This window comes from Electrona antarctica (assembly GCF_951216825.1).
Source record: "Electrona antarctica genome assembly, chromosome: 8".
NCBI classification, from domain to species: domain Eukaryota; kingdom Metazoa; phylum Chordata; class Actinopteri; order Myctophiformes; family Myctophidae; genus Electrona; species Electrona antarctica.
Genome location: NC_136789.1, coordinates 34,263,133 through 34,279,083, shown reverse-complemented (window position 1 = coordinate 34,279,083; position 15,951 = coordinate 34,263,133). Strand labels below are relative to the sequence as shown.

At 48.1% G+C, this 15,951-nt stretch overlaps 1 protein-coding gene across 1 annotated transcript; it reads left to right on the top strand.

The window, feature by feature from the left end:
* Positions 1–3,512: 3,512 nt before the first annotated feature.
* LOC306928171 (trypsin) lies at positions 3,513–15,013 on the top strand (the record flags this gene model as incomplete). The annotated part of the gene is made up of 4 exons (XM_079508096.1): positions 3,513–3,661; positions 9,807–9,948; positions 11,321–11,632; positions 14,843–15,013. 4 exons carry the CDS (start codon positions 3,513–3,515, stop codon positions 15,011–15,013), a joined length of 774 nt encoding a protein of 257 aa, XP_079364222.1.
* Between the last annotated feature and the right edge of the window lie 938 nt (positions 15,014–15,951).

Genomic DNA, 15,951 nt, shown 5'->3' with positions numbered 1-15,951 from the left:
CATTTTGTATAAATGGGTCACTAATAATATATAATTCCTATAATGTCTCCGATAGCCTGAGGCCAATGTACAGTACAGACAATATAGTTATGTTACATAACAACATAACACAACACAGAGCCAGCCAAAAGCCCCTCTCTGTTTCCTGAACGGGGCGAGGGGGTCAGGGGATGACAGGGAGGCTGTATAGGGTTACCTTCATTCAGAGAAACAGAGAAACCGCTAATTGTTTAGCCAAGGTCAATGGCCTTGAGGAGAGGGATTAGTTCACTTCACATGTTGTGTCCTCACATTGTTGCTCTCTTGATTTACAACTAGTGAAGTGTCAAGTGTTTTTGACCAATAGAGGGAAATGTATACAGTAGTAGAAACAGCTCCTGTGGGAAATAATCAGGTTTGGATTACGAAGACATGTTGTTCAAAGAGAGAGACAAAGGCTGGCTCTCTAGACATGATGGCTCTCTAGAAACGATGGGCCCCTGGGGGCCACCGTCATGCAAAAGGCCCCACCGGAGCTTTCTATTCCCTTCACGACGTGGCACATACTGTCTAAACACGTGTACGCATAACAATTATGACATATAGGCCAAAAGATTATGAAAAAATGACCATGCATTTCACAATATTACATAAAAAGTATAAATAGGCTTAAGAAGGTGTGGTGGGAAATGGTTCCCAGTGAAATGTGCTAATTATGCAACCGAGTGCTCAGGTTCAGGTTCAGGTTCAGGTTCAGGTTCAGGTTCATTTATTTGTTTGTCCCCGAGGGGCGATTTGGTTTACAGCAAGGCATAACACAGGCAGGTAACATGAAACACAAAAACACAGTAAAAAGGAACACAGTACACACAGAACAAATAAAACAGGATGGCAGTTCAAGGTATCAGTGTAACATTATAATTCATAACATTTTCAGAACAGTTGTATACATTTTTATACAGGCGAGTCAGGTGACAAATGACCTCCTCCTATCGGCATTTAGAGCCTGGATAGATACAGGCACGAAGGAGAACTTATACCTGTATCTTTTGGCCCCTGGAACCTTTAGGCGAAGGCCAGAGGGAAGCAGCTTGAACTCAGTGCTGAGAGGATGGGAGTTATCCGTACAAATGGACTTGGCTTTCTTAAGCACCTGATTTTTAAATACTTGGTCTAGACTACTGAAGTTAACTCCGGCAATCTTTGCTGCGTCGACAGGGGAGGATTATCCAACAATTTACAGCAAGGGATTGCTTAAAAATAATAAACAGCCAAAAACTAAGCCAAATAAATGCAAACTGAGGGTTTAAACACTTGCAGTAATGTACCGTATCATGATGGTTTAGGACTTTTGGGGTTATTTTATTGACACAAATGAATAAGCCCATTGTTAATAACAGTGACAAGGACCGTGTGTGTCACTGTTATTCACTGTTACCATGAGCCTATTTACTTTTTATGTAATATTGTGAAATGCATGGTTAATTTTTTCTTAATCTTTTAGTGTGATAATATGCTGATCTAATTCAGGGGTTCTCAACCCGTGGGTCGAGACCCCTCGGGGGGGTCGCCAAATTATTTTGGGGGGTCCCCAAATTATTTTCAAAAAAAATCTTTTCTTTTTTTTTTTGCAACTGAATGGCTGGAAAGTGGAAATGAAGAGTTTACATATAGTACACATAGTACATGCATACACCTTCCCTAATGATTATATCTGGTTTCAGTATTTATTTATGGTGTATTGTCTCTATTAAGGTTATTGTAGCAGTCGATTTATATTGGGGGTCGGGAGGGGGCGGGGCGGGGGTCCCGAGACGTTGCCAAAGCATTTCCGGGGGTCCCCGGCCAAAAACGTTGAGAACGGCGGCCTACTTTATCCATTTCATGAAATATTAGGCAAATGAAGATAAAACTTCTTAAAATCAATATAGGCTAGTTGCTCACTGAAAATGTAAATATTTTAATTGGAAAAACTGTTGCTTTATGCTTTCCGTGAAGGACACGGTCGTGCAACAAGGAAGGACACGGTCGTGCAACAAGGCAAACTACTTCCCAGTCAAGCCCTGTACTTCTTTGACTGCGGTGTACCTCAGAGATCTGTACTTGGCCCCGTCCACTATTCCCCCTACCTACTCTACCACAGTGGCCTTTGAGCACCAACGTCTGACATCACTGTCACTAGAGGGTGCCCAAAGTGGGTTTGAGGGACCTTCTGTGTTCCATTCTGTGAAATGGACATTCACAGGTCTGTAACTCTGAGTTATGGCCGGGGGTCCTTAGTTGGAAATAAAACGTTTGATAAGCACTGTAATGGCAGACTCCTAATGTGCCATAGTGTCATAGTAAATCATCCATCTATCCATCCATCTTCAACCGCTTATCCGTAGTCGGGTGCGGGGAAAACAGCTCACCAGAGAGCTCCACCCGAGCAACATTAGTAACTTCCTCCTGGGGGATCCTTAGGCATTCCAAGGCCAGTGAGTTGATGAAATCCCTCCATCGGGTCTCCTCCCAGTGGGACGTGATCCTTGGTCTGCCCCGGGGGTCTCCTCCCAGTGGGACGTGCCTCGAGGACCTCCCTAGGAAGACGCCCGAGAGGCATCCTAACCAGATGCCCGAACCCTATAAGCTGGCTGCTTTCCAGGCGAAGAAGCAGCGACTCTACTCCGACTCTCTCTCGCGTGACTGAACTTCTCACCCTATCTCTAAGGGAGATGCCAGCCACCCGTCGTAGAAACTCATTTCGGCCGCTTGTATTCGTCTTGCCACTTTTTGTCCATGGATGGACAGTGGACATATTATTGATGACCGCTGGCTGCCCGTTTTCCTGCGTCATTGTGAAGCTCAGCTCTGGTGTCTTGTGTTTCGTCCACCCGTGCAGGCAGGCTGCTCACGCAGGGCCGTATCGTGTGAGGCTACACGGCTGCCCCCAACTCCTCTATAGTGTCTTGTGTTAGCAGGGCCGGATCGTGGGGCGCTACACGGCTGCCCCCAACTCCTCTATAGTGTCTTGTGTTAGCAGGGCCGGATCGTGGGGCACTACACGGCTGCCCCCAACTCCTCTATAGTGTCTTGTGTTAGCAGGGCCGGATCGTGCGGGGGGGGCCCTGCCCCCAACTCTTCTATAGTGTCTTGTGTTAGCAGGGCCGGATCGTGGGGCGCTACACGGCTGCCCCCAACTCCTCTATAGTGTCTTGTGTTAGCAGGGCCGGATCGTGGGGCGCTACACGGCTGCCCCCAACTCCTCTATAGTGTCTTGTGTTAGCAGGGCCGGATCGTGGGGGGACCCTGCCCCCAACTCCTCTATAGTGTCTTGTGTTAGCAGGGCCGGATCGTAGGGGGCTACACGCCTGCCCCCAACTCCTCTATAGTGTCTTGTGTTAGCAGGGCCGGATCGTGGGGCACTACACGCCTGCCCCCAACTCCTCTATAGTGTCTTGTGTTAGCAGGGCCGGATCGTGGGGGGCTACACACCTGCCCCCAACTCCTCTATAGTGTCTTGTGTTTCCTCCACCCGTGCAGGCAGGCTGCCCATGCAGGGCCGGATCGTGGGGGGCTACACGCCGGCCCCCAACTCCATCAAATACATGGTGTCGCTGCAGAGCACCAGGGGACAGCACTTCTGTGGCGGAGCGCTGGTTCACAGGTCCTGGGTGCTGACCGCAGCACACTGCAACATCGGGTGAGTAGAAGCCATCACCGCTCAGGTTTCAAATTGCCATATTTTGGATGTAAACTAACAGAATTTTCCAAACTTCCCATGTTAGTAGTCTTGATTCAGTAATCTATTTTTTTTGCTTGTGAAATTTGCGGAGGGCCGCTCTTTCTCGTGCATGCGTGCGCGTGTGCGTGCGTGTGTAAAGAGGGAGAGACAGAGAGGTGTGTGTGATATTATTGTCCGATGACAGAAACTGGGTATAGGTTTCCGTCACAGTCCCCCCCCTAGCCCCCCCCCCTCCAGCCTTCAGACAGTAACCCATTGTTCCTTCAACAGACACTTCTATTATTTAAACTACAGCATAAGGACATTGTTATAAAATATGGATAGGATAACATTGTATTAACCCCCCCCCCCCCCCCCAGGGGGGAAACAAAAGCATCAAAGAGTACAACAGAAAAAGAGAGAGTACAAAAGGACACAACAATGAACAATACAGCCAGTATCAAACGATACAACAATATATACAGCACTAAACTCTATAGCCTACTTGTTCACAGGCACGCACGCACGCACGCACGCACGCCCACACGCCCGCACGCACGCACGCACGCACGCACGCACGCACGCACGCCCACATGCACGCACGCACGCACGCACGCACGCACGCACGCACGCACGCACGCACACACACACACACACGTACTCCATTGGTTTTCAACCTTTTTCATATCAAGGTCTATTATTTATTCTGCATTTGAGCCACGGAACCACCATTTGATGCAGATTTTGCCTCTCAGACCCCAAACTAAAGAATATGTACATATTTCCATGCTGTATTGATGTTGGTACTATTAGGAGAGATAACAGGCTGTATTGATGTTGGTACCATTAGGACAGATAACAGGCTGTATTGATGTTGGTACCATTAGGAGAGATAACAGGCTGTATTGATGTTGGTACTATTAGGAGAGATAACAGGCTGTATTGATGTTGGTACCATTAGGAGAGATAACAGGCTGTATTGATGTTGGTACCATTAGGAGAGATAACAGGCTGTATTGATGTTGGTACTATTAGGAGAGATAACAGGCTGTATTGATGTTGGTACTATTAGGAGAGATAACAGGCTGTATTGATGTTGGTACCATTAGGAGAGATAACAGGCTGTATTGATGTTGGTACTATTAGGAGAGACAACAGGCTGTATTGATGTTGGTACCATTAGGAGAGATAACAGGCTGTATTGATGTTGGTACTATTAGGAGAGACAACAGGCTGTATTGATGTTGGTACTATTAGGAGAGATAACAGGCTGTATTGATGTTGGTACCATTAGGAGAGATAACAGGCTGTATTGATGTTGGTACCATTAGGAGAGATAACAGGCTGTATTGATGTTGGTACTATTAGGAGAGATAACAGGCTGTATTGATGTTGGTACTATTAGGACAGATAACAGGCTGTATTGATGTTGGTACTATTAGGAGAGATAACAGGCTGTATTGATGTTGGTACCATTAGGACAGATAACAGGCTGTATTGATGTTGGTACTATTAGGAGAGATAACAGGCTGTATTGATGTTGGTACCATTAGGAGAGATAACAGGCTGTATTGATGTTGGTACTATTAGGAGAGATAACAGGCTGTATTGATGTTGGTACTATTAGGAGAGATAACAGGCTGTATTGATGTTGGTACTATTAGGAGAGATAACAGGCTGTATTGATGTTGGTACTATTAGGAGAGATAACAGGCTGTATTGATGTTGGTACTATTAGGAGAGATAACAGGCTGTATTGATGTTGGTACTATTAGGAGAGATAACAGGCTGTATTGATGTTGGTACTATTAGGAGAGATAACAGGCTGTATTGATGTTGGTACTATTAGGACAGATAACAGGCTGTATTGATGTTGGTACTATTAGGAGAGATAACAGGCTGTATTGATGTTGGTACCATTAGGAGAGATAACAGGCTGTATTGATGTTGGTACTATTAGGACAGATAACAGGCTGTATTGATGTTGGTACTATTAGGACAGATAACAGGATGTATTGATGTTGGTACTATTAGGAGAGATAACAGGCTGTATTGATGTTGGTACTATTAGGAGAGACAACAGGCTGTATTGATGTTGGTACCATTAGGAGAGATAACAGGCTGTATTGATGTTGGTACTATTAGGAGAGATAACAGGCTGTATTGATGTTGGTACCATTAGGACAGATAACAGGATGTATTGATGTTGGTACTATTAGGAGAGATAACAGGCTGTATTGATGTTGGTACTATTAGGACAGATAACAGGATGTATTGATGTTGGTACTATTAGGAGAGATAACAGGCTGTATTGATGTTGGTACTAGTAGGACAGATAACAGGCTGTATTGATGTTGGTACTATTAGGACAGATAACAGGCTGTATTGATGTTGGTACTATTAGGACAGATAACAGGATGTATTGATGTTGGTACTATTAGGAGAGATAACAGGCTGTATTGATGTTGGTACCATTAGGACAGATAACAGGCTGTATTGATGTTGGTACTATTAGGAGAGATAACAGGCTGTATTGATGTTGGTACTATTAGGAGAGATAATGAAATGATAACTATATTTACCCAGGGTATCTGGGCTAAGCTCAAGAACTTGTTTCCAGCCAGGCCCTGCTCATAGAACACATTTCATCGTAGTGGTTCAATGCCTTGTTCAAGGGCATTTCAGCGGTGGTAATTTTAACGCGTCGGACGGCTGATTCGAACTGGGAACCTTCCGGTATCAAGACCGCGCCGCTATCCGTTCGTCCACCGCTGCCACGATAACAGGCTGTATTGATGTTGGTACCATTAGGAGAGATAACAGGCTGTATTGATGTTGGTACTATTAGGAGAGATAACAGGCTGTATTGATGTTGGTACTATTAGGAGAGATAACAGGCTGTATTGATGTTGGTACTATTAGGAGAGATAACAGGCTGTATTGATGTTGGTACTATTAGGAGAGACAACAGGCTGTATTGATGTTGGTACTATTAGGACAGATAACAGGCTGTATTGATGTTGGTACTATTAGGAGAGATAACAGGCTGTATTGATGTTGGTACTATTAGGAGAGACAACAGGCTGTATTGATGTTGGTACTATTAGGACAGATAACAGGCTGTATTGATGTTGGTACTATTAGGACAGATAACAGGCTGTATTGATGTTGGTACTATTAGGAGAGATAACAGGCTGTATTGATGTTGGTACTATTAGGAGAGATAACAGGCTGTATTGATGTTGGTACCATTAGGAGAGATAACAGGTTGTATTGATGTTGGTACTATTAGGAGAGATAACAGGCTGTATTGATGTTGGTACTATTAGGAGAGACAACAGGCTGTATTGATGTTGGTACCATTAGGAGAGATAACAGGCTGTATTGATGTTGGTACCATTAGGAGAGATAACAGGATGTATTGATGTTGGTACTATTAGGAGAGATAACAGGCTGTATTGATGTTGGTACTATTAGGAGAGATAACAGGCTGTATTGATGTTGGTACTATTAGGACAGATAACAGGCTGTATTGATGTTGGTACTATTAGGACAGATAACAGGCTGTATTGATGTTGGTACCATTAGGACAGATAACAGGCTGTATTGATGTTGGTACCATTAGGAGAGATAACAGGCTGTATTGATGTTGGTACAATTAGGAGAGATAACAGGCTGTATTGATGTTGGTACTATTAGGAGAGATAACAGGCTGTATTGATGTTGGTACCATTAGGAGAGATAACAGGCTGTATTGATGTTGGTACTATTAGGAGAGATAACAGGCTGTATTGATGTTGGTACTATTAGGAGAGATAACAGGCTGTATTGATGTTGGTACCATTAGGAGAGATAACAGGCTGTATTGATGTTGGTACTATTAGGAGAGATAACAGGCTGTATTGATGTTGGTACTATTAGGAGAGATAACAGGCTGTATTGATGTTGGTACCATTAGGAGAGATAACAGGCTGTATTGATGTTGGTACTATTAGGAGAGATAACAGGCTGTATTGATGTTGGTACTATTAGGACAGATAACAGGCTGTATTGATGTTGGTACTATTAGGAGAGATAACAGGCTGTATTGATGTTGGTACCATTAGGAGAGATAACAGGCTGTATTGATGTTGGTACCATTAGGATAGATAACAGGCTGTATTGATGTTGGTACCATTAGGAGAGATAACAGGCTGTATTGATGTTGGTACCATTAGGAGAGATAACAGGCTGTATTGATGTTGGTACTATTAGGAGAGATAACAGGCTGTATTGATGTTGGTACTATTAGGAGAGATAACAGGCTGTATTGATGTTGGTACCATTAGGAGAGATAACAGGCTGTATTGATGTTGGTACTATTAGGAGAGATAACAGGCTGTATTGATGTTGGTACCATTAGGAGAGATAACAGGCTGTATTGATGTTGGTACTATTAGGAGAGACAACAGGCTGTATTGATGTTGGTACTATTAGGAGAGATAACAGGCTGTATTGATGTTGGTACCATTAGGAGAGATAACAGGCTGTATTGATGTTGGTACTATTAGGAGAGATAACAGGCTGTATTGATGTTGGTACTATTAGGAGAGATAACAGGCTGTATTGATGTTGGTACTATTAGGAGAGATAACAGGCTGTATTGATGTTGGTACCATTAGGAGAGATAACAGGCTGTATTGATGTTGGTACCATTAGGAGAGATAACAGGCTGTATTGATGTTGGTACTATTAGGAGAGATAACAGGCTGTATTGATGTTGGTACTATTAGGAGAGATAACAGGCTGTATTGATGTTGGTACCATTAGGAGAGATAACAGGCTGTATTGATGTTGGTACTATTAGGAGAGATAACAGGCTGTATTGATGTTGGTACCATTAGGAGAGATAACAGGCTGTATTGATGTTGGTACTATTAGGACAGATAACAGGATGTATTGATGTTGGTACTATTAGGAGAGATAACAGGCTGTATTGATGTTGGTACCATTAGGAGAGACAACAGGCTGTATTGATGTTGGTACTATTAGGAGAGATAACAGGCTGTATTGATGTTGGTACTATTAGGACAGATAACAGGCTGTATTGATGTTGGTACTATTAGGACAGATAACAGGCTGTATTGATGTTGGTACTATTAGGACAGATAACAGGCTGTATTGATGTTGGTACTATTAGGACAGATAACAGGCTGTATTGATGTTGGTACCATTAGGAGAGATAACAGGCTGTATTGATGTTGGTACTATTAGGAGAGACAACAGGCTGTATTGATGTTGGTACCATTAGGAGAGATAACAGGCTGTATTGATGTTGGTACCATTAGGAGAGATAACAGGCTGTATTGATGTTGGTACCATTAGGAGAGATAACAGGCTGTATTGATGTTGGTACTATTAGGAGAGATAACAGGCTGTATTGATGTTGGTACTATTAGGACAGATAACAGGCTGTATTGATGTTGGTACCATTAGGAGAGATAACAGGCTGTATTGACCACAGGTGGTCCCCGGACCACCTGGAACCCCCTCAAGGACCACAGGTGGTTCCCGGACCACATGGGGACCACCTGGAACCCCCTCAAGGACCACAGGTGGTCCCCGGACCACTGTTTCAGAACCACTGACAGTCTGGTCAGAGTATTTCTGAAAACATAATTTAGCACATGGGTTCCCAAAGTGGGGTCCGGGGACCCCTAGGGGTACTTGATCCCTTCCAGGGGGTACCTAGCTTATAGAGATAGTTAGGAACCAAATGGACCCTTATGGATCTGTAACTCAGAGAGTGTACAAATGGAACCAAATAGACCCTTATGGGTCCATTTGGTTCCATTTGTACACTCTCAGAGTTAAATGAACAGTGGTTTTACAATATAAATTGGGGTACCAGAGATAGAAATGCCATTAAATCGGGCGTCCGTAGCATAATGCGTGTGAAAATGGGGGGGTCTGTGAAATTAATATGTTTCGGAATCACTGCTAGAGCCGTAAAAATCCTCCCTTATCGGGGTCACTGGCATATGTTTTCAAATGGGGGTCCGTGGCCTAATAAATGTTGATTTGGGGGTCCACAACAGACACAACAGACAGCAGATAACAACCCCTCTGTTATGGACTCTTCTAGGAAGGACCACATGATGATGGTGGCGGGTGACAACACCATCGGGCTCTACGAGGGAACCGAGCAGTACTCCAAACCCCACCGGCTGGTCGTGCACCCTCTATACAACAGCAGTACCAACAACGCTGACATTATGCTCATCAAGGTAGAGATTACACCCTCTGTATAACAGCAGTACCAACAACGCTGACATTATGCTCATCAAGGTAGAGATTACACTGCTTCTCAAAGTGGGGTGCGGGCCGGGCGGGAGGGGACCCCCCAGGGTGGGGTGCGGGCCGGGCGGGAGGGGACCCCCCAGGGTGGGGTGCGGGCCGGGCGGGAGGGGACCCCCCAGGGTGGGGTGCGGGCCGGGCGGGAGGGGACCCCCCAGGGTGGGGTGAGGGCCGGGCGGGAGGGGACCCCCCAGGGTGGGGTGCGGGCCGGGCGGGAGGGGACCCCCCAGGGTGGGGTGCGGGCCGGGCGGGAGGGGACCCCCCAGGGTGGGGTGCGGGCCGGGCGGGAGGGGACCCCCCAGGGTGGGGTGAGGGCCGGGCGGGAGGGGACCCCCCAGGGTGGGGTGCGGGCCGGGCGGGAGGGGACCCCCCAGGGTGGGGTGCGGGCCGGGCGGGAGGGGACCACCCAGGGGGTCCGAGATTATAGGCCAAATGTTTTGGCCTAAAACCCACACCAATGAATCTCCCAGCATGCAACTCCTTGCAACCGCAGGCGTGCAGATACGGGGGGGGGGGGGATCGTCCCCCTCAGTCTCATGAGGAAAAGCCATGTACCGTGGCTGCATGTGTTTTGCGGTGTTGGCAGTGTTTTGCGGTGAAATCCGCTAAAAAACTTGGAAAATCTTCGTAATGACAAAATCTCCTCATGACATTTTTCGAGCGCAGATAGCCCCCAAATATGTCCCCCCCAGTTATAAAATGCTATCTGCGCCCTTGCGGTTGCGAGTAGTTGCATGCGACCAGTATCCCCAATGGCAGTTGCAAGGAGTGTCACACATTGGTGTGACATGGTCTTAAAACGTTTTTTTGTTGCATGAAGTTGCGACTTGTTGCATTGGTGTGGTTTGGGCCTAAATTAAGCCCAAACCACACCAAAGGGTTGGGTTGGGACAAAACGTTTTTTTTAAGGTAGACCACACCAATGCAACTCCTTGTAACTCATTGGTGTGGTTTACCTTAAAAAAACCTTGTGTCCCAACCCAACCCTTTGGTGTGGTTTGGGCCTAAGGGGACCCCCAGGGTGTCCGAACTTACTGCAGACCAAACCTTTATTTGTAACAGAGTGCTTTTACTTTTTATTGATACTTTTACTTACGGCCCGAAATTAGTTTTTGTCTATCGATTACTCACCCCGTATAGCCTTGAATTCATGGACATTTTTTTTCATGGAGCCCGAGGCCTGGCCCGGCCCTACTAATTAGCCTACATTTTATAGGCCTGGCCCGGCCTCGAAAACGTCACGTCGAATTTGAGAACTTTTTAGAATTCTAATTTCCACCAATTCTTCTCCCCCCTGTCCAGCTGCGAGCTCCCTTGGTGCTGAACCGCTGGGTGTCGCTGGCCCCGTTGCCCCGCCAGAGCACCGGGGTGGCCGAGGGCAGGGTGTGTCGGGTGTCCGGCTGGGGCTACACCGGCCTGGGCCTGGGCCTGGGTCTGGGTGGGGGTGGTGGGGGTGGGGGCCAGCAGCAGCAGCCCAGCCCCTTCACCCTGCGCACCGTCAAGGTGCCCATCGTCTCCAGCACCCGCTGCAACGGCAGCCAGTCCTTCAACGGAAACATCAGCGCCAACATGATCTGTGCCGGCTACTCCACGGGCGGCAAGGACGCATGCAAGGTACGTAACATGAGTGTTGATGGCTGATGGAGTTATTGTATGTTTTGTAATAATAATAATAAAAATCTCCAAACTAAAGTTTTCAAATAATTGTAATAATATTTGCCTCCGAGATGTAGTGGAGTAGAAGTAAAATTATTGCAAATTGGCAATACTACAGTAAGAACTGTAGACTTACTTAAAGACAAAACAAAGATATTTCAAAGTGTGTCAGGGCCTTATTTCCAGCATTTCATTTTGGACACGTTGAAAACACGTGTTTAATTCTTTGTCCACTGCCGTTACAGCAGAGCCAAAGGTTGCATCATTCAGCTGTTTAATGATCAAAGTAACAAATCTATGTCAGGTAATAGGAGTCACTAGGCTATATTTACTTTCTTTTTTTTATTATCACGTGTATCACGTTTTCTCTGTTCCATTGATACGAAATACGAAACGAATACAACAACAACAACCTACTTCCTGGTCGTATACAGTACGCAGGGGGGTTCATTGGGTTCATTGTGCTGTCATGTAGTGTCTGGTTACTGTCTGGTCTGGTTTACTGGTACTCGCCATGCCCATGATCAAATATAATGGTATAAGATACGCTATTTGGTAGCCAGGTCTCTCTGGCTCAGCTGTCATTACAGTATCTATAAATGTGCCACGTGTCTGTACGTATGTCTGTAATCTGTAATCCACATAGCTCCAGAACTGTTCCCCCTGCCCATTTAAAATTCAACCCACGCGTTCTACACCACCACAGGGAGTGCAGAAATGGGGTGATGACAAAAATCTAATAAATATATAATAGCCTAATAGCTATTTCGCCTCAAAAAACAATTATATCAATTGGTTGTTGTCCGGAGTGAAGTAGGCCAGGCTATAGGCTCATGCCGTACTGTGAGGATGTGTCATCACGGACGGGTCTTGAGGGCACCCACCTAACCACCCAGGCCCGAAGGCACCCACCTAACCACCCAGGCCCGAAGGCACCCACCTAACCACCCAGGCCCGAAGGCACCCACCTAACCACCCAGGCCCGAAGGCACCCACCTAACCACCCAGGCCCGCAGGCACCCACCTAACCACCCAGGCCCGAAGGCACCCACCTAACCACCCAGGCCCGAAGGCACCCACCTAACCACCCAGGCCCGAAGGCACCCACCTAACCACCCAGGCCCGAAGGCACCCACCTAACCACCCAGGCCCGAAGGCACCCACCTAACCACCCAGGCCCGAAGGCACCCACCTAACCACCCAGGCCCGAAGGCACCCACCTAACCACCCAGGCCCGAAGGCACCCACCTAACCACCCAGGCCCGAAGGCACCCACCTAACCACCCAGGCCCGAAGGCACCCACCTAACCACCCAGGCCCGAAGGCACCCACCTAACCACCCAGGCCCGAAGGCACCCACCTAACCACCCAGGCCCGAAGGCACCCATACTAACCACCCAGGCCCGAAGGCACCCACCTAACCACCCAGGCCCGAAGGCACCCACCTAACCACCCAGGCCCGAAGGCACCCACCTAACCACCTAGGCCCGAAGGCACCCACCTAACCACCCAGGCCCGAAGGCACCCACCTAACCACCCAGGCCCGAAGGCACCCACCTAACCACCCAGGCCCGAAGGCACCCACCTAACCACCCAGGCCCGAAGGCACCCACCTAACCACCCAGGCCCGAAGGCACCCATACTAACCACCCAGGCCCGAAGGCACCCACCTAACCACCCAGGCCCGAAGGCACCCACCTAACCACCCAGGCCCGAAGGCACCCACCTAACCACCCAGGCCCGAAGGCACCCACCTAACCACCCAGGCCCGAAGGCACCCACCTAACCACCCAGGCCCGAAGGCACCCACCTAACCACCCAGGCCCGAAGGCACCCACCTAACCACCCAGGCCCGAAGGCAGACTACCCCTATTTAGCGACACCCCTACGGCCCGGCCGGAACCACATGGTGCTGCCAGCAACTGCCCTCACTATTTGTATTGTATTGTATTTATTTATTCAGCACAGTATAAAAAACAACACAGTGAACATATAAATATAAGAAGGGTAAAGTGCTAGGCTGAGGCACTAGGACCCTGGGGACCCAGGGCCAGGAGCCCTGCATGGGCTCCCTTCTAGGGCCCTCCCGTCTCAAGGTGTCTCAATCTTCAGGATTGCCTTGGCATTGCTTTCCGGCTTTATACCCTTCATAGATCCCTGGAGTATTCCACATCACTTCTGCAGTCAACGCACTCGTGGCGCCTGGGCTTCAAAGAATCTTAGCCAGACAAACAAAGATCGCGTCAACGCCCATTCTCGCCTGCCTCCATGCAGGGTAATTGTCCCCCAGAGGTGTAAGGGTGCCAACCGTAGCCGCTAAACAACAGTTTGTTTCGCGAGAGGCCACACCCTATAGGAATGGGTAGGGTGCTTGGTCACTTTTAACGTCAGCTGGCAGGTCGCTATAGTCCCCCATACTGGGGGCTGGCTCAGCTGGCGCAGGAGGGTGTTATCACCAAACACAGTTCACACCACCCTCCCACGGGGAAGTTAGGACCTAGGATCGTGTGGCTACTCCCGAGCACCCCATGTCATCGCCCCATCGAAATGGGCCTAGCAGGGAACATTAAACCCCCACCATCCCGGGACTAAGGGAGGCGGGTTGGTATACCCGGAGGTTTAATGTGCACCTCAATATCTCCGGGGGCACAGTTCTTAGCTAAGGAGATCCCCGAGTAGGGCCCGCCGCGGGTCCAGAGTTGCCGCCAACCACCGCTGCCCACCCTCCCTGACCGACGGTCTTCCCGAGGCGGGCTAAACTATGTGTGCCAAATGGCACCTGCCAGCCGCCACGCCTTCCCCCAGAGAGGGAACCCGAGTTTTATGGCTCATTAGAGACGTGCTTGACACGTCAAGTATCCTTTTCCTGGCTTTGCTCCTCTCGTTCCTCCTCTTTCCATCTTTGTTTTCTGGGCACACTGTCCTCTCTCAGACTCTCTCAGGTCTTTTTGTCTTCCCTGTTTCTATGTCTTTCTGCCATTGTCTTTCTGTTTTTGTAAGTACTGCTGTCTCCTCTGTGTCTCCTCTGGACATCAGCATCACGCTTGGCAAGGTAGTCTCTGCTTTTCAGAAGTGCTCATTGGTGGACCATCATGCTGTAAGAAAACAAATAATAATAATACGGCGTGGTGTCCTGACCCCTGACCCCCTGTTGTCTGTTTGTTGCAGGGAGACTCTGGGGGGCCCCTGGTGTGCGAGGGGCGTGTCTACGGCGTGGTGTCCTGGGGCCACGGCTGTGGCGACGCCCGTTTCCCCGGCGTCTACACGGCCGTGTCCAGGTTCCGCCGCTGGATCGACTGGACCATCTACGGCTCCTACTCACGCTGCATTAAGTACTAGATCGACTGGACCATCTACGGCTCCTACTCACGCTGCATTAAGTACTAGAGAGGAGTTGAAATATTTAAAATGAAAATAAAAGTATATACAGTGGGGCTTTTTAATGCAATTTAAATACTAGCGCAAGGATATCTTTTGACAATCTCTTTCCCTGCATCTCTTTTCCCTGTCTATCTTTCTTTCTATTTTTTGAGTGGTGCAACCACTCCAAGCAACAGCAATGTCACTATGGGACTATGGGACTATGTTTAGAGTACCAGTAGGGGCAAAAGTGGCGCTGTTGTGCCAGAAACAGAGAGAGAGAGATAGTGTTGCACTGTTGCCTGCTAATTACAGACAGAGAGAGAGAGAGAGAGAGAGAGAGACAGGGAGAGAGAGAGAGGCAGGGGGAGAGGGGAGTTGCACCACTTAGTTCACACAGGTGTGATTTTTTCTTTCTATCCCCCCTCCCCCACCTCCCCCCCTCTCCCCGACACGGTCGAGGCAGAAGGCCCGCCCAGCCTAGAGTCAGGTTCTGCCTAGCCTCGGAAACCCAGACGTTTTTTTTCCAGGGAGAAAAAAAAACGAGTCCACTTCAATTCGGCATACAGTAGCACAAACGCTGATCACTCTCTGCTGATTTCTGATCGTCTGCACCTTTGTTAAATTGACGCACACGCACACATGTACACACACACACTCCTCTCTCTCTCTGTCGCTCTAATTAATTAGTCTCATGTCGCACAGCTGCGTCTAGATTCTCCCGGCGGATCCTGCCGGGAGCTGCCTATGCCATAGAAAGTATAGGTGGACCCCAGGCTACCTGTAGGGTTAGGGTCCATAGGTGGACCCCAGGCTAGGTTCTGCCTGACGTTTCTTCCTAAAGGGGAGCTTTTCGTTACCACTGTCGCAATATTGCTTGCGATGGATCTTTGTTGGTTTTCTGCTTTATACAGTAT